A 26,525-nucleotide genomic window follows, 5' to 3' on the forward strand; every position below is an offset into this window, starting at 1 on the left:
GCCTGGTGTTGCAGGGATGGAGAGGAGAGTGGGGCGGAGCAGGAAGCAGACTGACCCATTGTGCACAGTAGGGAAGGAGGAAGCACAGCTATTCTGAATTGCTGGGGGCTCTCTCTGATCCGTCCTCCCTTCCCATAAGAATGATGTCTACTGCTCCCTCTCCCCTACCCCAAAACTCCTCTCTTCTCCTGAAGAGAGAGGGAGAGACTCCTACCTGCCTCCTGAAGCAGGTGTTCTTCCTCAGGAGGTGGGCATGGGGAAGACAACCAGGGGTTCCTCCCACCCACCTCAGGCAGGGCTGAAATTCATGGGAGACTGTCACCAGCCCTGGATGAAATCACATTAGTCACAAAGAAATGGTGAGAGTTGGCAACACTGTCAGTAAAAATCTTTGTTTTAATCATTCAATAACTCAGGGAAGAGCTTTATAACAAAGGAGCTGCATGTTAGTGGCCTCTAAGCCTCGAACAGTTCAGGCAACTGGAAAGGGGCGAGTCGTCATTTGCCAAGGTCTCAGGATGTTTTGCATCCAACTGAATGCAATTTTAAAAAACAAATTGTGGCAAAGTTAGCTTATGATATGCTACATATTAAACAGAAGTTATGGGTTTGATGCTGAAATTACTGGGTCCTGTTTTTTTAGCCTGTGTTATGCAGGGGGTCAGATTAAATCATAATAATAAGATCATAGTCATTGCTTCTGGCCTTATAATCTGCCGAATAGTTTTAAATAAAATTGACTTTTGTTTCACCTTTTTTTTGTTTTATTATCTCTTTCATATTCTACCTTGGAGACTTTCCAAACCCTTCCTCCCCCTGAATAGTTCCTCGTATACCCAACCCCCAAAGATTTCCCTTTCCTTCTTACCCTTCTATGGGAAAGTAAAGAGGACTGTATCCCTGAAGCCCTCTCCACTGCAAATGTCTAAAACAGGGATTGGCAACTTTTGGCAAGTGGCCTGCCAGGGTAAGCCCCTGGCAGGCCAGGCCGGTTTGTTTAGCTGCCACGTCTGCAGGTTTGGCCAATCGCGGCTCCCACTGGCCACAGTTCGCCATTCCAGGCCAATAGGAGCTGCAAGAAGCCGCAGCCAGCACATCTCTCGGCCTGCACCGCTTCCCACAGCCCCCATTGGTCTGGGGCGCCGAACCGCAGCCAGTGGGAGCCACCGTGATCGGACGAACCTGTGGACGTGGCAGGTAAACAAACCAGCCTGGCCTGCCAGGGTGCTTACCCTGGCGGGTTGCGTGCCGAAGGTTGCCCATCCCTGTTCTAGCCGTTGGATCTTGTTATACCTTTTTCTACTAGATTGAAGAGTCCATTATTAAACATTTGTTCCCCATGTAGAAACTTAGAGACTGTGATCAAGTCACCCTTTAACTTTCTCATTGTTAAGCTAAATAGATTGAGTTCTTTGAGTCTATCACTATAAGGCATGTTTTCTAATCCTTTAAGCATTCTTGTAGCCTCTCTCTGAACCCTCTCCAATTTATCAACATTTTTCTTGAATTGTTGATCCCAGAACTTGATACAATATTTCAGCAGCAGTTGCACCAGTGCCAGATATAGAGGTAAAATAACCTTTCTACTCTTATTTGAGATTCCCCTGTTCATGCTTTCCAGGACTGCATTAGCCCTTTTGGTCACAGTATTGCACTGGGAGCTCATGCTCAGCTGATTTTCTACCACAACCCTTAAATCAGGGGTTCTCAGACTTTTGTACCGGTGACTCCTTTCACACAGCAAGCCTCTGAATGCGACCCCCCTTGTACATTAAAAAAAACTTTTTTATATATTTAACACCATTATAAATGCTGGATACAAAGCGCGATTTGGGATGGAGGTTGACAGCTCATGACTCCCCATGTAATAACCTTGCGACCCCCTGTGGGGTCCTGACCCCCAATTTGAGAACCCCTGCCTTAAATCTTTTTCAGAGTCACTACTTCCCAGGATAGAGTCCCCTCATCCAGTAAGTATGGCCTTTGTTCCTAGATGTATACGCTTACATTTAACCATATTAAACTGCATATTGGTTGCTTGAACCTAGCTTAGAAGTGAGTCAGATCTCTCTGTATCAATGACTTGTCCTCTTCATTATTTACAACTTCCCCAATTTTTGTTTCATCTGCAACCTTTATCATTGATAATTTTATGTTTCTTCCAGGTCATTAATAAAAATGTTAAATAGCATAGGGCCAAGAACTGAACCCTGCAGAGTCCCACTAGAACACGCTCATTCGATGACGATTCCCCATTTACAATTACGTTTTGACACCTTTCAGTTAGCCAGCTTTTAATCCATTGAATGTGTGCCATATTAATTTTATTTTGTTCTAGGTTTTTTATCAAAATGTCAAGCAATAGCAAGTCAAATGCCTTATCAAAGTCTATTACATCAACACCATTACCTTTAGCAGCCAAACTAGTAATCTCATAAAAAAATAGATTTATCCAAGGTCACACAGGAAATCTAGCAACAGTTTAACCTCAACCTCTCACTCTCTTCCTCTCTCTTCTCACATGCAGATATGGAATATTTTGATAATGAAGACAAGCAGCTACTTCAGAAAGAGTAAATATCTTCATTGTATTGGTAACACAGATGTCTTGTGTTACTTCTTCTGAGAAGTACAGAACTAATAACAAGAACTCCCAAGTTCTTCCCTTTGCTTATTGAGACAATGAAATAAAACAGTGGCAAGATATGGGGCAACCAGTCATTTTACCAGCAACAGTTACATCTTCACAAATATTACTTAAAGTTAGGGTGACCAAACAGCAAGTGTGAAAAATCGGGACAGTGGGTGGGGGGTAATAGGAGCCTATATAAGAAAAAGACCCAAAAAACGGGACTGTCCCTATAAAATCGGGACATCTGGTCACCCTACTTAAAGTTTAAAACCATGTTGTGTCTCATTATACTTTGCCAACCCACTATTCCTTTGCAGGACAATTTGCCGAAGGTTTGTCCAGCTGCTGTAGGCTGAAACCAGGCCCTTATTGACAAAGACCAACACAAAATAAATGGCTTCCCTCTGCCAGAGTTCAAACAAACAAATGGAATAAGGCTTCCAGCAGCTAGAGTCTTCAAGATTAAGCACACCTTCTACACTCAGAACCTTTCAGTGCTCTCTTATCCAGAGCCAGGTTGCTTCCTTTCCATTCAACTCCTGTAATACCATCCCCAGCCCCATTTACAGAAAAGAAAGAAAGAAAGAAAAAAAAAAGAAAGAAAGAATAAATCAGCTTGTGCAAGCTTGGTAGCTTGTGAAAAAGCTCTTGAATCCCATCCAGTTAACTAGAGATAGGCCTGAGCCAAGCACACCTGAACTTTGAGGACATTTGGATATGCATCTGAATTTAATGGCTCACTCCCATCTCTATAGTGGGCCAAACCAAAATTATAGATCCACATGGTGGTGAAGTTTGTTCTGGTTCTGGAGCCAAACTCTATCCTTCAGTTCTGAACAGATCCAAATCAGGTGAGTTTGGTTGAGACTGTGAAGAAACAGAAACACGTAAGAAGTGCTGTTTGTCTTACCAGCTGAGTCTGCTGCAGAAGCCCCACCACTGGTCAGATCTTCAGTATTTATCGACTGCAAATCTGTGTAGGAGGGGGCAATGCTTTGGCTGCTGGTGTCCTCTGAGTTGGTCGTCCAGCTGCTCTCTGAGGCAAGGGGCTGTCTCTCAGAATAATCTGAGGAGGGAGAAGTCCAGCAGGGTGCTCTTGATGGAAGGGCTGGATGTGTGAAACAAACAGAAATTTAGTGAGCTGGATGACACAGAGTTGCAGGAGGGCAGATTTGAGGGGGGAGGGGAGCATGAGTGGCACTGAAGATCTTTGGGATAGAGGAGCATGACAGCCCAGTGATTCATTAGCATAGGAGGGGAAGGCTTTGTAACAGCACGTTATAACTCATTAACCCTTTTAACCTCTGGAGAGCCATGTTCAATTCCTGGTTTAGGTCACAATTGTCAGCCTGGACTCCATTTGTTCACATGACATGGCTTAGTATAATTCAGCCTGACTGACTGGCTCTGCCTGGGAGAGAAGCAGGAGTAGAATAACAAGAAGTCAAGAGTGAGGTGCACTGGCAGAAGAAGGTGCCCAGGACTGGAATAGCAGGGAATGCTGCAGATCAGGATTGTGTTACCCTTGTGGGGAAGCTTGTAGTAGGCCTGGCTCTATAAGTCCCTGGCTTTCCTTTCCCTCATTGTTTTTAAAATTAAAAGAGACTTGTCAGTTTTAAAAAGGTAAAACTTCCCAAAGTGTGACACTAACATGGGGAGTTGAACCTGTGATTAACCATAAACCTCAGGCTCAAGAATTCTGGCATTATTATTGGCCACTATCATGACTATTTAACTAACAGAAAAAAATGGGTCTAAACTGATATAGTTTTAAACTATGATTATGCTTTGGCCACAGCCTAGCTTTCTTTCCTCAGGGTCTATTGTTTCATGTGCCCAGAAATGAGACCTAGAGGGCCAAATGCTGGTCTCGCTCCATCAGACACTAAGATACATGAGCTGAACAATTCTTTAGCTTCAGTGTAGTTCCTTGCCTTTAGCTGAAATGCTGCTTCGTAATTTCTTACTGGAGGCCTGCATCACAGCAAATATCCCTATATGGAATCATAGAATCATGGAAATGTAGGGCTGGAAGGGTCTCTTGCCAATTTGTCCACATCTTTCCTGAAGTGTTGTGCTCTGAACTGGACACAGCACTCCAGCTGAGGCCTCACCAGTGCAGAATAGAGCATGACAATTACCTTCCGTGTCTTGCATAAAACACTTTTGTTAGTATACCCCAGAACGACATTAGCCTTATTCTTAACTGCATCACACTGTTGATTCATATTCAATTTGTGATCTACTATAACCCCAAGATCCTTTTCAGCAGTACTACTACCTAGCCAGTTATTCCCAATTTTGTAGTTGTGCATTTGACTTCTCCTTCCTAAGTGAAGTACTTCGCACTTCATTGAATTTCATTTTGTTGAATTCAGACCAATTCTCCAATTTGTCATAGTCATTTTGAATTCTAATCTGTCCTCCAGAGTGCTTGCAACCCCTTCCAGCTCAGTGTCATCTGCAAATTTTATAAGCGTACTCTCCACTCCATTATCCAAGTCATTAATGAAAATATTGAATAGTATCAGAACCAAGACTGACCCCTGCAAACCCCATTAGATACGCCATCTCAGTTTGACAATGAACCATGACATCTGCTACAATAAGAACAGCACCTGGTTAACACCATGACTGGCACTTTATTAACATGTAGATAGAGTTACATGAGAAGCAGGAAAATGGTGACTATTTGCCCCCTTTCTCTAGCAAGGAAGACCGCAACTATTGCAAAGGTATGCTAAATCAGAGTACTAATCCTTCATAAACATAGCTCCCATTTCCTCAGATGTCAGAGTTACATAGTTATTTTTATAATACCTATTGCGATTCAATTAGCTAATGTGTGTCATTAGTGCCTTCTGATGGATGGAATCAGAATTGCTCAACTGTGTGTCACAGATCTTATATTGCTGAGGACTAGAGGAGATTCTCCTGTAGATCAAGCAATTGGGCGCTGTGATTTTGGTGCAGGAGGATCCAAACCAAGTTCTATTCCTGCTGTTGCTGGTAAGTTCTGAGTGTCCATGTCATATAACAGTGCAGTTCCTACATGGCCAATTTTATATAATTAACCAGTCTCCTTCAGTGCTGCCCACTCAAAAGCACCAGCCAGATTAGGCTAGTGCACCATGAAAATTACACAGATTATAAAAATAAAATTAAACTGACCTGATGATACAACCCAGAAATAGCCCATATTCCTGATCTGGTTCAGATGCAGCCCCAGATAATAGAGGTATCACAATCTCAGCTGATTGCACTAGATTTTTGCTCATTTGGGGTCAACTTGTATCAGCTTGCCAGATTTCAGTGCTAAATACTAGCCTCAACCTAAACCTGATCTAGAGATGACTGCATCCTCATTAACTCATCTTTAGTGAAAATGCATTGTACATGTTTTGTTTTGTCCACAGTACTGTTAGAGCAGTTAGAGCAATAGGACACAGACAGTTTTAATCTAAATCTGATTTGTGGGGTATGGAGAACCTCCAAATTCATACAAGCCTAGAGCTGCACCTGAAAGAGATAACGAGAATGCTGAGAGAAACTTGACTCAAGGTATAGAGATTCATTAGCAATGTACATAACTATGAATGCTAATGCTTATTTTTGTATCGCATGGGTATCCACACAGAACAAACTTCTCTAAATCCTGACCTGCATACTTTGGGCTTGGCATAAAATGTGCTCTAAATTCCCTGGGGTATGATTCTTTTATTTGGTTGTTCCAAAGACATCATCAAGAATATGGAGGGGATGCCCTCAGAATATTGCATACTTCTCCAGGGAGAGAGATTGACACAGAAGATGCGTCTTTACTTACAACAGAACTGAATATTTTGCCCTAGGACAGTCCATCTTTCATCAGCTCAGAAAGTTTTCTTTACTGCATTATATTCTCATTTCTCAATTAGGATCACCTATTGCTTCTGATTTTAATCTTAATCTTGGCCCAGCTGCTGCTTTTCAAGTTATTACATCTATATTTATTACACAGAGAAGATAAAAGGCTGACAGTAGCATGTTGGCTATAACTCCAACTGCTAATCAATATGAAATTTAGGATACCCTAATTCCTACATTTATGAATTTGTTGTGTAATCTCTGAACCATAGGTTATGCCCTCATCCCATAGTGTACATTCAGCTCTCATTAGATTCCATTCATTTGCTAGCATGTTGGAAGATATGGCAAAGGAGGATCTATCTGTATATTTCTAGTTTCCAGAAGATTAGTCATAATGGGTACGCTGGGACTAAATCTCATGAAAAGAATACATCCTGAGGCATATATAGATAAACTATCCAAACTGTGCCACAACCTCATCATTTTAAGGGTGCATCTATATCTATATCTACACCATTGCCCTCTAGTGGACAGACTCCCAATCTACTTGTGTGTATGCAAGTCTGGGCTACTAGACTGGTACCCAACTGGATCAAGATCAGTGGTCGTGGAGCAGAGTGTCAGGAGGTCTATTCCCCATTGCACATGACTGGCTGACAAGCATAGTGTAAATTACATCGCAACAAAATCATTGCAGATGTGCGATTGCTAAATCTGCTTGGCTAATGGGTAGAGATGAAACCTTTTAAAATGGGAAGCTGCTCAGAAAAGAAAGGTGAGAAGCGTATGGTTATAAACTCTGAGTTCCCTTAGCAATTGAGTTAGACATGGCATGAAATGTCTAGGAGGCCAGACTTGAAACTTTATCTAGAATTATTTTGACACACACAACAATATCAGTCAGTCATAGCAGACAGGCTTTTAAGAGTGGTCTCCATAGGTTGCCCGGACAACTGACATGAAAGGAGTTTTTCTAAGTGTAGCTTGTACATTGATCTTAGAAGATGACTTATCATTTTATTAAAATACCTTAGAGATAAATCAACAGTAAAAAAAAAGGACTCAGATATTAAATGCATTAATTTTGATTAATGCAGAAAGATGCATCATTAAATAATTCAAGTGTGGCCCACTTGTTACATTCAGGACTTGTCTAAACAGGGAAATTGACTAGAATAGTTATTGAGGAATAAGCTATTCCACAACAGCTATTTCAGAATCCTTCCTATGTGAACAAAGTGATTTTATTGCAAAATAATTACTTCTTTAGGAAGCACACTCATTATTCCAGAATAAAGCAACTTTTATTCCAGAATAGTGTCCTCAGGGGGAGTTATTCCAAAATAGCCATTGCAAAATAGCTTATTCCTCTATAGTTATTCTTGTCAATTTCCCCATGCAGATAAGCCCTTCATCTGGTCCCTCACCATTACAACTTAGAACCCAATGAGGCATACGTTATTTTAGCTAATGATTCACACTAGACTACATGGGTTAAACATCAGTTCAAACAACTATTATGTATTGATCTGAAAATACAAAACGTGTTTAGCTTTTCACTTCAGAGACTTCAACTTGTTTCGACTTCTCTACAGACAGTCCTGCTGCTCTCACGCTTCTCATAATCACTGACATAGGGCTCCAAAATGAGCCAGTCTTTCCTTGAAATCAGACTTTTAATGTCATGAGGTGTAATGCTGAGATCTGTCAGCTGTGCGAATTCTCAGCAATTTGCTTGTGTTGCAAGGCAATTGACAGAATTGTCCCAATAATGCACTTCATCCTGTATCACGCCTAGGGTACTGACAGTCCATTATTTCAGCACTCAGAGACTTAGATTTTTTTTTCCTGGTATGTATATTCTATCTTGGTTTCCCAAGGCACCTTTCTTAGTAAATTGAGTTGTTTTTTTACAAGCAGTTGAAGAGGCTTAAGGATTCATTCAGTTCTAATTTCTATGCTACACTGAATTCAAGAGTGAAGCTCATGGCAATGATATATCTAACTGGGAACCTGCTAGCTAAGGCTTGTTAAATGACAAATGTAATTGTTCTGATTATTTACACATCACATTTCTGTGACAAGAGGATTTGGATGGTTCTATTGTTGTGCCTTGCCACTTCCTCAGTACCAATATAATGGGCTATGCTAGCCTCATACGAATGATGAGGGAAAAAATCAAATTCTCTCTGTTTCCACCAAAAGGAGGAAATAGGAAAAGGAAAAAAACAGAATGTGCCACTTGTTAAAGATTTCTGTGTCATTGCGTAAAAAAAAAAAAAAGATTGACTATTTTGTAACAGTGCCACAGCACCGAAAAAAACATGGTCAGGGTGCTGAGCCTGCATAACACTGCTCCCCACAGCTGGTTACACAGGAAAGAGATTTCAAACAGTCTTCTCATGCCAGTCTTCTACTTATATTCTACATTTAAGTCAGGGAAGTTTCTGATACTCTCCCAAGTTGTAACCAGCCACTCACTATTGTTCCTGTCTGGGCCACTAATTACAGGAAACTCTAATAATGCCATCACTGTAGAATTTACTGAAGGCACCATATACACAGCTAAGAGTTGCAGCAAACTCTACCTGATTAGGATCTTGCCTTTCCATTCTGCCTGTAATTGCCATTCCAACTAAGGTATCACTGGATGGTAGTCACCCTGGAAAGTCACGGGCCAGTCTACCACTCTTTTATTGGGGCTGAATCTATATAAAAAGACGTGACTTGCACATGAGTCCCCAGTGGCATGACTGGAGTTAAAAGATAGCCCACCAGGTTAGAGAGCCATCTCCTGAGAAATGTCCTGCCCTCTCCCCCATCCCCATCCCAAGAGCTGCACTTCAGAGACAGGGGCGGCTCCAGGCACCAGTGCAGCAAGCACGCGCCGGGGGCGGCAAGCCGCGGGGGGCGGCAAGCCGCGGGGGGCGGCGTGCCGGTTGCCGTGAGGGCGACAGTCAGGCAGACTTCGGCGGCACGCCTGCGGGAGGTCCGCCAGTCCTGCGGATTCGGCGGTAATTCGGCGGCAGGTACGCCGACTGGCAGATCACCCGCAGAAACGCCGCCGAATCCGCGTGACCAGCGGACCTCCCACATTCGCGCCGCCGAAGGCCGCCTGACTGCCGTGCTTGGGGCGGCAAAAAACATAAAGCCGCCCCTGTTCAGAGACTGCCTCCTGCAGTGTCCCTGCTGCCTATGGTAAGACACGGAGAGGGGGACTGGGTGTAGCCCATGTTTAAAGGTTCTAAAGAGCAGAACCACTGCTTTGAAGTGGATGATGAATAGAAGCAGAAGGGCAATGTGCTCTCTTTGGTTAGCTCCCCTTTGGAGGTGGGCTGTGGACTGATGGACCAACTGCAGTTTCTGAATGGCCATCATAGTCAAAGCAAGTTAGGGTACATTACAACAGTTCAGCATGGAGGTGACAAAAGCACAGCTCACTTAGGCTAGGTCCATACGCTGGAGGAAAAGATGCAATCTCCTGTCCAACCAAGATTAAAAGCAGGCTCCAGGATCAGCAATTAGCTGAGCAGGGGTCCGAGGCTGTGCACAGATGCCCTGCTGAAGGACAGATGCCCTGAAGAGGAGAAAGGTTGAGATCTTGCCAATTGCTCAAAATGTGTTTAATATACTTAGTTGCCCATCTGCATTCTCTGCCATTTTGTCAATGCAGCGCCGGACTGCATGGAGAAGATGGGAAACACCAGGGCCCAGCAACATTTCAAAGCCCTTTTCTCTTTACCAGAGCACTCATTGCAGCCCAACAAATGGAAGCATCTGGAGAGATGGCGAGAACTACGAGTAGCAGATTCTCTTTTCCCTTCTAACTACCTTTTCTTGTGAAAAGCCAAATAGCTTGTGTGCCTCTAACAGGTTATGCTGGCCCTGTAAAGCAGGCCACAGGCCCAGCCCAGCCAGTTCCCAGCTTCAGCTCAGAACAGCAGAGCTTCACCTCTCAGAATTCCCAGCCTTGATGGGAGCTGTAGGCTTGCCTGCAGTGTACACTAGGAAGAGGGACAGTGCTGTAAAAGACCTTCAAGGAGGGACCAGGAGCTTTACTGCTTCTCCTAGCTCGGAGCACCTGGAGTAGAGAGTCCAGAAAGGAAGTCTAGGGGTGAGCAAAAAGATGGACAGAGCTGGGGAAATGTAAAAAGCAGCCCTGGGGAAAGCAAAGCAGGGACAGTGTCAGGTTGGAGTAGAAAGCCTCAGGGCTGGAGCTCTTGTTAGAGACAGGGATAGCAGGACCAACACCAACTGAATCATCCCAGCCAAAGCTTTGTCAAGCCGGCCTTAAAAAGCTCTAAGGAGGGAGATTTCACCACCTCCCCAGGTAACCCATTCCAGTACTTCACCACCCTCCTAATGAAATAGTGTTTCCTAATATCCAACCTAGACCTCCCCCACTGCAACTTGAGACCATTGTTTCTTGTTCTGTCATCTGCCACCACTGAGAACAGCCTAGCTCCATCCTCTTTGGAACCCCCCTTCAGGTAGTTGAAGGCTGCTACCAAATCCCTCCTCACTCTTCTCTTCTGCAGACTAAATAAGCCCAGTTCCCGCAGTCTCTCCTTGCAAGTCATGTGCTCCAGCCCCCTAATCATTTTTGTTGCCCTCCGCTGGACTCTCTCCAATTTGTCCACATCCCTTCTGTAGTGCGGGGGGGGGGGGGGGGAACCAAAACTGGACGCAATATTCCAGGTGTGGCCTCACCAGTGCGGAATAGAAGGGAATAATCACTTCCCTCGATCTGCTGGCAATGCTCCTACTAATACAACCTAATATGCCGTTGGTCTTCTTGGCAACGAGGGCACACTGCTGACTCATATCCAGGTTCTTGTCCACTGTAATGATCACGTCCTTTTCTGCAGAACTGATGCTTAGCCAGTCGGTACCCAGCCTGTAGCAGTGCATGGGATTCTAAGTGCAGGACTCTGCACTTGTCCTTGTTGAACCTCATCAGATTTCTTTTGGCCCAATCCTCCAATTTGTCTAGGTCACTCTGGACCCTATCCTCCAGCATAACTACCTCTCCCCCCAGCTTAGTGTCTTCTGTGAACTTGCTGAGGGTGCACTCTATTCCATCATCCAGATCACTGATAAAGATGTTGAACAAAACTGGCCCCAAGACTGATCCCTGGGGAACTCCACTTGATACTGGTTGCCAACTAGGCATCAAGCCGATGATCACTACCCGTTGAGCCCGACAATCTAGTTTGAAACAGGACTATGTTAACATGAACTAGGTACCTTCTAGTTTGCACCAGCAGGGTCTACATAGGCAGTTAGAGTGTAGCACATTAGAGTGCTCTACATTTCACACCCCTCAAATGGACTGTACCATGCCATGTAGCCAAGCCCTACATTACTGAGTAAGTCTCTTCCTTCCTCTTCTGATTATTTAAAGAGAAACAGACAGGAGGTGCCGCTACCAAAAATACATACTTGGAAAGTGGGGCAGGGAGAAATAGGCCACATGGGCTAGAACAGCCACACAACTTTATACCTTGTATAGCTCCTCCCCCTTTCAGAGGATTGTGTCATTTGATGTGAAGATTTTATATATTCAGAAGGCTAGAAGTCAGTGGAGCTATGATGAATTACACCAGCTAAGGATCTAGCTTAGAGTGTTTAGATGCAGACTTTAAAAGAAATCAATGAGAACTTATGACAAAAACGAAACACCTATTATCTCAGAGTCATGCTTTGTTTCTGCTACTTCGGTGCTTCCTCAGACATTAAGTGCAGCACTAGGAAGGTAGAGTGAGCACTGATGGAAACTAACTTGTCTTAGAGTTCTGCCAAGAACTAGCATATCATTTACTTCTATTTTCCACGCTGCTGGACTGCAAACACGACTGAAACCTTCTCCATACCCTGAGCTTCTAGATTAGAATTGACATAGGATCATATCTCCATTGCTGAGGAGACCAGTTCTAAAAGCATGCCATAACAGTCATGCCCAGCAGTTCCCTCTCCCCCAGGAAAGCCTATGCCAACACAGTCAAGTCTTTCTCTGCCTTTCATACTATACCGATTCAACGCTTGGCACACGAGCACTTGATGTGGAGAGAATGGTGGAGTTGTGCAGAAACACCGCATGCCATGGTACGTATTACAGAACCATGGACGCAGGCTATGCTGTGTGGCAGAGATATCCTTCGCAGATCTCTCTTTATGCACACAGCAACAGGAGCAGCCAGATTCCCATACGGACCCCAGCTCCACTCGGCCAGATCTGGGCAGGGATCTAGAAGCAGGTGCAACAGGGAAGTCACCTCTAAAACAAGGGACTAAAATCACATTAAAGCTCAGTTGCCCAAAAGCAGGCACCTTTGCCGATCAGTCCTGCCTGCAAATTAGGGAGAGGGGGAAAGGAGCGGAGTGTGCTCACATCCAGGGAATGGCAGAAAGCAGAAGATGTGTCTCTCCCCACCGTGGGGAGGGGGAAGACAGAATATGGCGTTTGCGGGAATGGCATCTCAGTGCCGCACAAAGCTGTTTATTACTCCTCTGCTGGCTTCCAGAGTAACTTTGGAGATTTCCCCTTGCAGAAGAGGTGGGGATAAGGCACCTTACAGAGGGGAAGCAGTAGAGTCAGGTGGGGATATGGTTGGGTGGACGGCACATGGGTGACACAGTGCTGCAAGCTTGAACCACATAGGTCACTGAGTGATGGGACAGTTTGAAATGACAGCATGTTTGCTGCTCATGCCCCAGTGTCATGTGGTGTGAAGGACAAGTTGATTTATGCTGACAGAGCTCTATGGTGGAAACTTGTCCTAATTCTCCAGAGGGCTTATCTCCCCCACTCTCACAGCCCTGACTTGGGGCATGGCACAGGGTTATCCACCCCTTCTTGAAAGATAGGAAAGCTCCATCCACTATTCACCGAGCTCTCTGTACCACATATGCTCCATTTATGTGTTCTCTGCTGCCTCCCCCCACTTCAGGGGACTGAACTCTCCGGCCTAATTGGCTCAGCAGAGCAGTTTGAGACAGGTGATGGGAGGAAATGTCACACCCCAAGTCTTGGATCTTGGAGCAGTGTCGGAATGGACAAGCCCTTGATCTTTCTGAACCAGCATAGAACAAGTGGCCATTTATAGCCCCTTCTCATCAGATTCCAGACAGCTAACTAGTTCATAACAGAGTGTAGTGACCTACATGAGCTGCCCACTCCCCCCGACACTGCCTAGGAAAGGAACAATTGGCAGAAGCAATTCAGCAATTGGGATGATGCATCAGGGAAGACAACAAAAGCAGCAGCCCCATCATGAAGAAAAGGGTGGACTTCTAGGTCACCAGTATGAATGTAGCCCAAAATTTAAAAGCTGATTGGTGGGCCTACTGTACATGAGTTGGTACAGTCTGATTCATTTTCCAGTGGACAGGCATCCTTATCACTAAAACCACCACTGTCATTGTCCTCCGCCTTTCCTCCCCTGGCCTCCTCACCCCAACCACCTTGTTGGAAGTCTCAACAGAGAAGCCAAGGATTAGATGGCTCATGGAAACTTAATTTACCCTTTCACCCTTCACTCATTTCCCCTTTCATCTTCTATGCTGCTGTTGATAATCCCACAGGCTAACCTTAGCTCAGACTTGACCTATCATGTCTTAAATGACCTGTTTCTCTCCCAAAGGTGTTATTAAACAGAGAATGTAGTTGATACAGAGGGGAGGGGCACAGATGAGTTATAGGCCCTGTTTGAAACTGTGCTAGTATCCATTGTGTTTAATCCAGGGGTGGGCAAACTGTATGGAGGGCCAGGTAGGGAAGGATGTGCCTCCCCAAACAGCCTGGTCCCCGCCCCCATCCGACCCTTCCCACTTCTCACCCCCTGACTTCCCCCCTCAGAATCCCAACCCATCCAACCCCCCTGCTCCTTGTCCCCTAACTGCCCCCTCCTGGGACCCCCCGCCCCTAACTGTCCCCCGGGACCCCACCCCCTATCCAACCCTCCCTGCTCCCTGTCCCCTGACTCCTATCCATACCCCCGCCCCCGACAGGCCCCCCGGGACTCCCACGTCTATCCAACCAACCTCCCCCCCTCATTCCCCGTCCCCTGACCGCCCCCCAGAACCTCTGCCCCATCCAACCGCCCCTGCTCCCCGTCCCACAGGACTCCCTGCCCCTTATCCAACCCCCTGGCCCCCTTACCATGCTGATCAGAGCAGCATGTCTGGCCGCCGTGCCGCCCGGAGGAGGGGCAGCAGGGGAGGGCCCGGGGACTAGCCTCCCCGGCCGGGAGCTCAAAGGCTGGGCAGGATGGATGTGGCCCACAGGCAGTAATTTGCCCACCTCTGGTTTAATCTCAACTATGACTTGCACAGTTTCAGCTAAAGAGAACTGAGAGAAGGGTAAAAAGAAAATCTGCTCTTTGTGCAGACCCTTGCGGCCGCCTGCTGTATTATTGTAACAGACCTTTGCATGAAGCTCCCCCTACCTGTTTGTATGTGAGCTGGTAAAGTGCTGGTCCATGGCATATCTTCAAATTGAACCCAGTTACTGATAGATGAAGATAGATCAGGTTTGGGGGACACATGGTTCCCAAGCAGAGATACTGATGCAGAGTCCACCCCAGGCTTGTCCACGTCATTACTCAGCTCAGTGTGTGAGAAGTCCTGAAACTCTCCATCCACATTATGGTTGTCTTCTGAGGAGGTGTCGGAGGAGGAAAAACACTTTTCCAGAGGCTCTTCTGTGCCACCTAAAGTTGAGACAAAACATACAGAAATGTCAGTGCTAAATTCTGCATTGGAGTATGAAATCTTACAGGAGATGGGATGGGTGGCTGGGAAGGGAGAAGATGTTGGCCGGTTGTGGTTGCCCCTAGATTCCCTGCTCGGGTCAACCACGATTTAACAACAAGTTAGCTAACACATTTTTTAAACACTTCTGTGATGAGGGGAGTGGCCTCCTACTGAGCCAGAGGGGGAGGAGTCAACTGCTAAACCTGGGTGAGCGGAGCCAGAGCGGGCTTGCCCCACCTACCAGAAGTCAAGGGACGGGACAGGAAGTATAAAGACTGAACCCTGTAGTTCAGCTGGGAGAAAGCAGCTGGAGGAGACAGACGCCTCCTGCCTGCTCCCAGAGTTAGAGCCCGAGGAGAACCCTTACTGTGCTGAAGACTGGCCAGAGCTGCTGCCGCTGCCGACTAACCTGGACTCTGAGGAGTGGTGGGAGCTGCCACTGGATACCTACTCAGAGGAGATGGAGGACACCCCTGGATGTAGGTACACCCCAAGGGGAAGGTAGGAAGTGGCCCAGAGACAGCCGACTCCAGTCCGGTTGTATGGCTACTTAAACGTGGTCGGCATGCTGCAGCTGAATTCCCCACTGACCCAGCGGTGGGATGCCTCGCCACTGTTAGGGCCCTGGGCTGGGGTCAGGTGGTCCCATGTCCCTCTCCCCCCCCGCCACCTCACCCCTGGGGTGGTAGCCTCCCCACTTAGGACAAGAGACCTGCATTTGTCTGCCTGACCCAAGATGTCAGGCAATGGACTGCCTATTTCTGCGCCCTACCTCCAAGGCTAGAAAAGCACCCCTGTCTGAGCCCTAGACTGTATGGTGGTCACCCCTGCCTGAGGCCCTAGACTGCTATTGCCCCTTCCTAAGAGCCAGACCTTGCAGACAGCTCGTTTGCTATGTTCCACCTAAGGGCTAGAGCCTTAGACTATTTACTCTGCTGCTAATTCCCTGATGGTGGGCAGATCCTCATGACGTAGTGAGGCGGAGTGGCCTCCCACTGAGCCAGAGTGAGAGGAGCCACCACTACAACTACTTATTTTCCTGCGCTAGACAGGACTGGTGCGTGCATGAATGAGGGGACACAGCATATACAGGTTTCACAGCATAGTGACCATTTGTTGGTCACCCACTAACGGAGGTCTTGAAAGAAACAAAGCCCCTGCCATCAGGGCAGCTTTTCTATCTCACTCCAGCGGACGTCCAGACTCATCTGAAAAGCTGATTGTCTCCTCTGAAATAACCCTTTATAAATAACAGCATAAGCATAGAGAAATCAAAAATGTTCGCTGTATTAGCTATAGGAACTCAAGCACTTGGGGACCCATTTTTGCAGGAAAGGAATTATATGTAACTTGTACTGACTGGTTGCTAATGATGAGAGGCAACTTTAGTTTCTGCTCTTGGACCTGAGGGTTCATGCTAGGAAGAGAATCACCAGGAGTGGGATAGAGAGATTTAGTGCAGCTGCCATTAGTTTATTATTTCTTACAAAGCCCTGTAGCAGTCTCTGCTGAGCTTGTCACTAACTATAGGTGAACAGCCTTCATCCCCTTTTAATCTCACACCAGGCCTAGTTTTGCCCTTAGTTATAATAGGTGAAACATCCCATGTGGTCAGTGGGAACTGTGTAACTGAGGCAGAACTACACCCAATGAAAGGGCATTTATAAAACATTTCTCTTGATACATAACATTTGATATTTTTACCCAGAACTCTCCATCATGCAGGGGAAGTAGGAAGTAACTCAGCCTCCTCTGTTCCACTTGGAAGGCAGGTTCTCATGAGACCAAATCTGTGTCAGTAGATGGGCCAATTTAATTTTAAAAAGTCTTAAAGGGCTCTAAAGGAATCTGAGGGAACTTACCCTGCGAAGTAACCGGCACGAGCAGCTCATCATTGAAGGAGACCCACTCTGACTGGTGGGAAGCAATGACATTTGCCAATGACGTCATGCTCGGGACAGGCTGCTCATTTTCACCCAGTGCTTGAGGGAAAGGCCCAGAACGGTCAATGCCAATCAATGGGGAGCAGCACCTCCTTGGCACTTCCTGGCTTTTTCCTTTCACATTAGAAATTCTGTTAAGAGTCAAGAAAGGGTGTAATTAGGTCTCTCAAAGTTAAAAACAAACAAACAAAAAACACCCTAAAGAAATTAACTGAAAAAATAAGCCCCAGCATTTTAATAATAAAGGCAACTAACATATTTCACAAACTACATACACAGTTCCACCAAAATGCAGTCACCTCTGGGGGTCAGAACACTACCTTTTCTGTATGCGGAGGAGGAATAAGTTTGGCCAAAGGCATTGTGACAAACCCCTACTCTTAAAAAAAGCAGCATGGGGTCTCTAAAGAGCGTTGTGTGTGATTTTATTTTTTAAATGGTTTTCATCTTAAAACAGCCCCATGCAGCAAGTGGAATGGAGCCTTCAACTTGGATAGCATTTTCTTCCATAGGGCTTAAAGTGTCACATCACTCCTGTGTATTATCTCTGTTTTCCAGAGGTGTGTGAATTCATTCCCTACCTGTCTTAGGTTTTTATGAAGCCCCTGTTTATGTCGCATTCAAGCCCTGTGGAAATATGAATAAGCATGAATTTAGCTTGGCTTTTCAACTGATTGAATATTGTTTCCTAGCTGACTGGTAAAGCTGCAGTGGAGCATGAGGCTTGGGACCTGGAATGTGTCTACATAAGCCTTGTAAATCACCCTGATGCTGGATGCCATGGAAATGCTTGATAATAATGAGGAAGTCGCCTTGTTTATAAAACATAGGCCAACCTATCAGGAAACAGAGTCAACACCATGTGACCTAGATGATTAGTAATGACACAAATAGTGAATATTCACAGCAACAAGTTCGTGCCCAAACATTGGTTAAAATTTGTTTGCACAAAACAATTCATTTGACCACACTGATAACAAGAAGAAAATATGTAAAAGTCACCCATTTGTAGATAATTTTAAAAGGGGAGGGGAAAATGGTCAAAGTTCTCAGATAAACGATTCACAACAAATAACCTGACTGGCTCTAGTTGCATCCAATACATTTGAAACATTGCTTTTTCCATTTTCCACAAAAGTCATGATGATTTAGGGGCACGTCACCCAATGTCTCACCTCTCATCTTGTGTGTGTTCAACGTCTTTATGTCACCTACACATATACTCATGCTTATCCAACAAGAACAACTCCATCAGAGCTCTGCGAAATTTGGATAACTCTTGCTGAAAGTCAAATAAAATAGACTATATTTTTTTGCCTGCTCAAGATAATATAATTTACCCTCACTGTGCCCTGCAAAATAGTGCAGGTGATGGGGGTGGGGGGAAAATGGAAGGAATAATATGTCCTAGAAATTCTTCAAAATACCATGGGCCCAAGCCACAGATCTAAACATTTCCCCAAAGTTCTGGCCCCATCTCCAACATATTGCACTGAAACAAAGTCATTGTACCTCCTGTATATGTTTTTCAGTTCTGCTATAATATTTGCAATGTATCCATACCTTAAATATCCTACAGCTCTAGTACCACAGAAAGAGGTCATATAGCATTCCTCATGTTTGAGAAGAGACAGAACTCAGTAATAATGAATTTTAAATGGATTTTTTTAACTCTGTCTATCTTAGGTACTTATATGGCCTCCATCACCAAAGTATCTGAGCACCTCACAATCTTTAATGCAATTGTCCTCACAATTCCCGATAGGTAGGGTACTATGCCCATTTTACAGATGGGGAACGTAGGCACAGAGAGGCGAGGTGACTTGCCCAAGGTCACACACAAAGTCTGTGGAAGAGGAGGGTCCACATGCACCAGGATTGTAAGGCCACTCACTCAAATTTGGCCTAGCTGGCCCACCCATCATCATGACAGAGAAGTGGCTGGGCCAAATCTGACCGGTGCTGAGCCCCCATGCCTGGAGGAGGGAGCTGAGCCCAGCAAGCCCTGGAGGACAGGAGCTGCCAAGATGGTCTGCAGGGTGCACTTATTTAGTGCTTATTACCCACAATATAGACACATTAATGTAAGAAATATCTAGTAAGACAGATGTTTTTTTGCCTTAAAGCTACTCACTGGGTCACGACAGATCATCAAGGTTTACAAATGGGTCCTGAGCCCAACAAAGTTGAGAACCAATGTGCTAGATCTAACTTTTGTTCTGGGTTTGTATAGTGTCTAGCACAGTAGGTTTTTACATGCTACAATAATACAAATAAACAATAATAATAATATGCTAATTCCATTTTTATCCAGTTCAGTTCTACAAGGGCAGCAAATAAGGCCTGCATGGAAGAGCTGAAAACTCAGAAGATCAACCTCTCAGTCGCAGAAAGGTCGGCCCAGTCCCTGGTCATGGTGGGAATTGACGGGCCCAAGCTTATTGCCTAACTGCTGTAGACTGAAAACAGGCCCCTATAACAAAAGTCCAACACAAAATACAAGGCTTCCCACAAAAGGAGTAAGGCTCCCTACAGCCAGAGTCTTCGTTTGTAACTATAGCTTCTACATCCAGAGCCTTTCAGTGCTCTCTTATGTAAGCAAGGCTGCTCCCCTCTCAGCTGAACACCCACACCCTCTCTTTCCTTATGCAGCTCCCTCTCTCCTGACATGGAAACAGCTGCAGCTGAGCCCAGATCTATTCTCTCATTCCCACCCCACCAGTGGCAGGATCTCTGCATTCCCGTAGTGAGGGCAGACACCTCTTGCCCCCTCTTCCCACCAACCCCACAATGGACTCTCTTATGAGAAAACAGCGGACAGCGCTAAACAAAGAGAGTAAACTGGTGGTGAGTGTGTGGTGAAATCAGATGTTTAGGGTCACAGGGGCTCTGGTTTCCCTCGGAGAGAGGGAGGGAGAGGATGACTTTGATATTTTGCTTTCCTCATCTGACCTGTTAAGCTGTTCACTTTTGGCTTGTTTAAATATCTGTAATTGGAGTCTTTCTAAATAACAGAACACTGACCTCTCCCTATTCTCACTGAGAAAGTCCTCAAGGAACCCTGAAATGACAGGAAATGAACAAACAAAACAATTTATCTGGCTCTTAACACACTTGGAGCCCACAAGAACACATTTTTCAAGCATCCACGGAAGACCTCTGGAAGGAGGCAGGAAGATCAGTTTACCATGGATTTTCTCAGCAGTCCCTCCCTGCTGTCCACACTCCTCCTCCCACCCCCCCCAAAGGAGAACTGAAGAAGATTGCAGTTTTAAAATGCTATGCTGGAGGCTTGACTTTTTGCTCCTGAGTTTTTCTGAAGTTCCCCATTGCTGCACTGCCACAGAACCCCTCAAATGATTCTCAAATCTGGAACCGGGAGATGACCTGTACTCAAGGTCTGCGGTGGTGGTGGTCACATGAGAAATTCCTAAGAAAGAGAGAGAAAGCAAAGTGGTCCCCTGAATTATTGAGTCAGGGGCTCTGCATTTGGAAAGCTACAGAGCAGCTATTGCATCTTAAAACAGATGGCAAGAAACTAGAAATATCTGGGAGGGAATCTTTACAGTGTACTGAGAGGCCTTGAAATGCACCACTGGCACATGTTCGAGTTATAGGGCTCTGCTGCTATTGGGACTTTCTGCACAGGGCCGGCTCTGGCTTTTTTGCCGCCCTAGCCCTGCCGCGGGCCTGCAATCCCCGACCGGCCGGAGCGCCGGGAGCAGGGCGGAGAGCCCGGCTGGGGCTCTCCGCTCTCCCCGGCCGCCAGAGCGCTGGGGGGGAGGGCGGCGAGCCCGCCGCAAATCTCTGCTCTCCCCAACCGGCCGAAGCGCCGGGGGGAGGGCAGCGAGCCCAGTTGCGGCCCTGCTGGAGGGCTGGAGGGCCCCGCCGCGCCGCCCCCCTCCAGGCGCCGCCCCAAGCACATGCTTCGTGGGCTGGTGCCTGGAGCAGGCCCTGTTTCTGCACAGTTCCTAGTTTGTTTGGTAAATGATGCAGAGACTGCTGCTTTGTTATTCTAACTAATGCCATTGATTTCTCTGGGAAAAATAAGATTTAACTGTTTGAAAATCAGATCGAATTGACTGTAACATCTGGGGGCTTTCTGGTTTGGAGGTGATCTGGGGAAGTGTCTGTCTGTGGTGGGGAGAAAAAGATGCAAAGACAGAATTTTGGACTCTTCCAGAAATTTAAAGGCTGCTCCAGACAATACAGCCTGCTGAACGAAACACTTGCTCCCTTTGATCAAAGCCCATAGCTTTGAATTATGGGGTTTGGGAGGGTGATTATATTTGTGCTGATTACTTGAAAAAGACAACACAGCATTACCTTTACCACCATTCTTCCACATGGAGAAGCCACCTGTAAAAAGAACTGCCATGTGTAGAGGAGCCCTTAAGTAGTATGGTTCCAATGGAGCCATGCATTGCGCTAGCAGGGAGGTGCTGTGGGTCCCAGGACAGAGCCTGTGCATGTATGTTGGGAATCCATTTGGTTTGGGGGCAGAATCATCACCCATTTCTCAGGAGGGCAAACACTCCTACCCCTGAAATGATGGAGACATTGTTCAAGGGAATCTTTGCACTTTCCTCCCCCACTCCAGAGCTCTTCTACAGATATTTCTCTGAAAAGGGATTCTGTGTGTCTAGGAGTGGTAGAGGCTATTAGAGTTGGTAGGGCAACTCCCACCTTTTCATGTTCTCTGTATGTGTATATATGTCTCCTTACTATATGTTCCATTCTATGCATCCGATGAAGTGGGCTGTAGCCCACGAAAGCTTATGCTCAAATAAATTTGTTAGTCTCTAAGTTGCCACAAGTACTCCTGTTTTTTTAGAGGTTACACAGTGACACAGACAGTCCTCAGTATTGGCTCCCAGTGCACTGCTTTGACCATGAGTCAACACTGCTCTAGGAGTTCTTTAGTTTCTTCTTTAAGTGTCTCTCTGTTATCATTTATGGGACACACAAAGCAGTTGCAATATCAAGCAGGGACATTTAAGTGAATGCATCAGAGGGATAGCCGTGTTAGTCTGGATCTGTAAAAAGCAACAGAGAGTCCTGTGGCACCTTTAAGACTAACAGATGTATTGGAGCATAAGCTTTCATGGGTGAATACCCACTTCATCAGACGCATGGCACATGCGGCTTGTACTCACCGCGCGGTTCTCTACCGGGTCTTCGGTGACACTTCGGCGGCGGGGGGGTGGGAGGGGGGAGAGGGGGTCTTCACTCGCTCCAGGTGAAGGACCTACCGCCGAAATGCTGCCAAAAACCCGGAGCGAGTGAAGACCTCCCCCTGCTGCCGAAGTGCCGCCGAGGACCCGGTAGGGAACCAGTTCTTAGGATTTTGGGAGCTCATCACTGGTGCCATGTGGATAAGAGAGCGATAAATAAGGGTTTCCCTCAGGGATACCTGTGTCAAAGCTAAAATAAAAAAGGTCAGCAGCTGCTGTTCGCCCAACCCATAACATCACATCTATCTGCCACTGGAACACCTCTATTTCTGACAAGAGATGCAGCCAAAGGGTCTCTCCTGAAAACGGTATCAGTAATATTTAGAAAATTCAGGAGGCAAGAGCCTGTCTCTGTATGCCTCTAGCTGCGACTGCATCAGAAAAAAAACCTGTGTTCAGTTGTGGGTGCCTATTTACTAAAGAGAACCACATTAGATAGTGTTCAGAGGGCTGGAGAGATTAACAGAGGAAGAAAGATTGTAGCCCCCATCCTGTATATTTTATGCTCCCAAAACTCAATGAGCAAGGACTTCAGCCTGGGCCTTAATAAAGCAACACTACATGGAAGGAGTAGGGGAGAATAAACAGTCCACAAACATTTGAAGCTCCAAGGATGGAGACAAATTATTTTGGGTGATTCAAAGGGGTATAACTAGGTGTAATGGGATAAAACTAAGGGAAAATATAGGATGAATATCAGGACAAATAATTCCTGACAGTGAGATGTGTTCTGCTCCCAGGCTCCCCAGGGAAGTGGCAGAAACATGCTTGAGACATTTAAAGTGTGATTCTGCTCTGAAACCATTTCTGTAAGAATGACTCATGGGGGGGGGGGGGGATGTCCCTGTTTATTGCGTCTCAGTGCTCATTCCAAGTGTAATGTAGTCTCCTGTTACATAACTGCATTACAAGTGAAAAAGATAATTTTCCAAACTGCCAGCCCTGCAGACTCAGCCTGGAATGGGATAATTGAGCTAGGTTCTATCTTTCTCATAATAATCACACTCTGTAGGCCAAATGCTGCCCTCACTTTTCAGAGTAAAACCGTGCTTTAGAACTAGACTGGAGCACTAGAAGAAATACAGTAGGGAACAATTTTGTATTGATGGGATAAGGGGAGAATGGACTAAGTTATTTAACAGCCCATTTCTGTGAACAATCACATCACCATGCCAGAGATAGGAAAAAAATAAATAAAATAACAGCTTGTGGTATATATTAAGGTTAGGCTGCAGACCACACCTACGTAAGGTCCTGAATTCTACAGGCCTAGATTAATTTTGAATCCCTTGTATAGAGAAACTAGGGAAATTGCTGTTCTACCTGAAAATTCTGTGTTTCACAAAAAGTTAATAGTAGGCAACCAGCAGTCTGAATACACTGAGACTATGAGGTGTGGTTAGTAACCTCCACTTCAGAGAAGATAGGAGGCATATTCATCTCTGCCACTTCCTTGTTCTCTCAAGGCCACCATGAGCCACAATTCTACATCCGTTTTGAGACCCAAGGCTTCCAGATATCATTGTTACAAGCGGCACATATGTTCCCTGCCCTGCACCCACTTTGAATTGAGAGAGTCTAACTTGTCCTGCTAGGATGGTGAATTAATTGCAGAGCTGGGAGTCAGTTGCTGCATGTCTGGACACAACTGCACTGGTAAACTGTAAACAGCTCTATTATCTGGGAAGGCAGCTGGCTTTACAAAGGGATTGCTTGGAGCCTTTCCTATAAAACGCTAGGAAAACAAAGTTATAAGACATCTAGAGTCAAATTGTTCAAAAGCAGCCTCTAATTGAATACTTGAGTTTGGGCATCTGTTTTTTGGAAATCTCCAAAATAGTTTATTATGTCTCTGCAAACTCTGAAAAATTTATATCCTGTTTCTTAGGGTACGTCAGCACAGCAACCCTCCCCCCACTCACCCCCCGCCATCCCATGGCAGCAAGTCTCAGAGTTCAACTGACTTGGGTTCATGCTACAGGGCTAAAAATAGCAGTGTAGGTGATTGTTCCCTCTCAGGCTGGAGCTCTGGCTCTGAAACCCAGAAGGGGGAAGGTCTTAGGTCGGGTGACCAGATGGTCTGATTTTATCATTCCCAATATTTGGGGCTTTGTCTTAAACAGGCTCCTATTACCCCCTGCCCTCTGTCCCAATTTTTCACACTTGCTATCTGGTCACCCAGTCTTAGGGTATGTCTACGCTGCAATTAGACACCCACGGCTGGTCTGTGCCATCTGACACAGGCTCACGGGGCATGGGCTGAGGGGCTCTTTAATTGTGGTATAGACATTCAGGCTCAGGCTGCAGCCCAAACTCTGGGACACCCCCACGTCACAGGGCCTGTGCTCCAGCCCAAGCCTGGATGTCCACACCACAATTAAACAGCCTCTTAGCCTGAGCCCCACAAACCAAAGTCAGGGTTTTTAATTGCAGTGTAAACATACCCTGAGAGCCCAAGCTCCAGCCCAGATGGAAATGTCTACACTGCTATTTTTAGTTCCGTAGCATGAGCCTGAGTCAATTGACCTGGGCTTTAAGACTCACTGTTGCGTGGGGGAAGGGGGAGCATTTTTCAGTGTAGATGTACCCTAAGTATAGAAAGTCTGTGTGAAATGAAGGTGAGCTTTAGAACCCCAAAGTTATCCTCAGACAAACTTAACCAAATGCGTTCCATTTGCTAAACCCTACAAAACTACTCCTGTATTTCGCTCGCCCTCATGGTGATTACCAAGGTCTCTCTCCTGTTTAACATGCTAACTTCTCTCCTGTGATCTATTCAGTGAGGTAAGACGACAATGCATGATGTACCATAGTTACTCACCACAGAATTGTCTGCATGTCAGACACTAGATGGTGGCATCATTAAATAAAGCGGTCAGGAGGAGAATGGAGATCAGAAAGCAAGAAGCATCTTTATGCTTCCAAATTTCTTAGTAACCTGCAGTAATAATGGGAAATGGAATATGATGGTCTCATAAATGTTTGCCAGAATGTGGCTGGGGTTGTTAAAGAGATGCATCTTTCTAGTCTAAAATTTCCCTGCTTTTATAACTAGAATGCAGTGCTTCTCTGTCAGCCACTAATGTTCTGGCACTGCATTTATATCTCGAAAGAAACTACTGCCTTTTGGTTTTTTAAAGCTAGGATTAAGCATTGCATTTGCAACTGAAATTTCAACTCCATCAGCAAACAGGGAAGACAGCACAATTCCTCCCACGCTTCAAGACTGGATTCAATTACACAAGCCGAATCAGGAGCTGTGAATACTAGTAAAGTTCATGCTATCGTTATGGTGGAGGTCAGGCGCCACTTTAGCTATAGGCAAACAAGGCAGTTGTCTAGCGTGGCAGATTTCTGGGCAATTGCCTAGAGTGGCAGATTTGACCCAACTGGCTCTCCATCCTTACAGAGGCACAGCCAGGCCAAATTTGAGTAAATGGCATTGTGACTTGCCCATGGGATACACCACCACTCATATTTGGCCCAGTTGGCCCTGTGCCATGATGAAGGGACAGGCAAGCCAAGTCTCCCACCCTAGGCCTATGAGGAGGGGAAGGCACACTGAAGTTTTGCCTGTGGCACAGATTGTCTGGAGCAGTTCCTTTGCTGGGGGTTGGGTTAAACTTCGTTGAAGCAGTGGGTGTAACAATCATCCTTCATTCAGGCTAAATGTAAGAAGCAGTTAAGCTCCTGTTGGAATAACATAGCTAAAACAATAGGAGCCACCATCTAAAACACAGCCATATGTCAATATCTGTCAAGGGAGCAGAGCTATGCGGATAGAGGGATTTCACTAGACAGGGATTGGCAACCTTTGGCATGCGTCCCATCAGGGAAATTCGCTGGCGGGCCGGGACGGTTTGTTTACCTGCAGCATCTGCAGGTTTAGCTGATTGCAGCTTCCACTGCCCACAGTTCGCGGTTCCAGGCCAATGGGGGCAGTGGGAAGCAGTGACCAGCACACCCCTCGGCCCATGCCACTTCCCGCAGCCCCCATTGGCCTGGAACGGGGGACTGTGGCCGGTGGGAGCTGCGATTGGCCGAATCTGCGGATGCTGCAGGTAAACAAACCGTCCCGGCCCGCCAGCGGATTTCCCTGATGGGCCGCGTGCC

At 46.0% G+C, this 26,525-nt stretch overlaps 1 protein-coding gene across 4 annotated transcripts in view; it reads right to left on the reverse strand.

The window, feature by feature from the left end:
* The window catches only part of STON2 (stonin 2), a 113,391-nt gene that overhangs the window by 75,217 nt on the left and 11,649 nt on the right, over nt 1-26,525 (reverse strand). For 2 of the 4 annotated variants that reach the window (XR_010600713.1, XM_005311157.5), the window contains exons 2-4: nt 17,098-17,309; nt 14,929-15,192; nt 3,543-3,740 (exon numbers count right to left, since the gene is read on the reverse strand). Coding sequence is in view for 3 of the 4 variants with exons in the window: in XM_005311157.5 (XP_005311214.2) it covers nt 3,543-3,740; nt 14,929-15,192; nt 17,098-17,185 (550 nt within the window). In the remaining variant the exon portion in view is untranslated. Of the gene's footprint in view, nt 1-3,542; nt 3,741-14,928; nt 15,193-17,097; nt 17,310-18,353; nt 18,461-25,233; nt 25,351-26,525 lie in introns of all 4 variants that reach the window. The other 2 variants (XM_005311158.5, XM_005311159.5) reach the window with 2 other exon arrangements.

The sequence above is a fragment of the Chrysemys picta genome, chromosome 4 (assembly GCF_011386835.1).
Source record: "Chrysemys picta bellii isolate R12L10 chromosome 4, ASM1138683v2, whole genome shotgun sequence".
NCBI lineage: Eukaryota > Metazoa > Chordata > Testudines > Emydidae > Chrysemys > Chrysemys picta.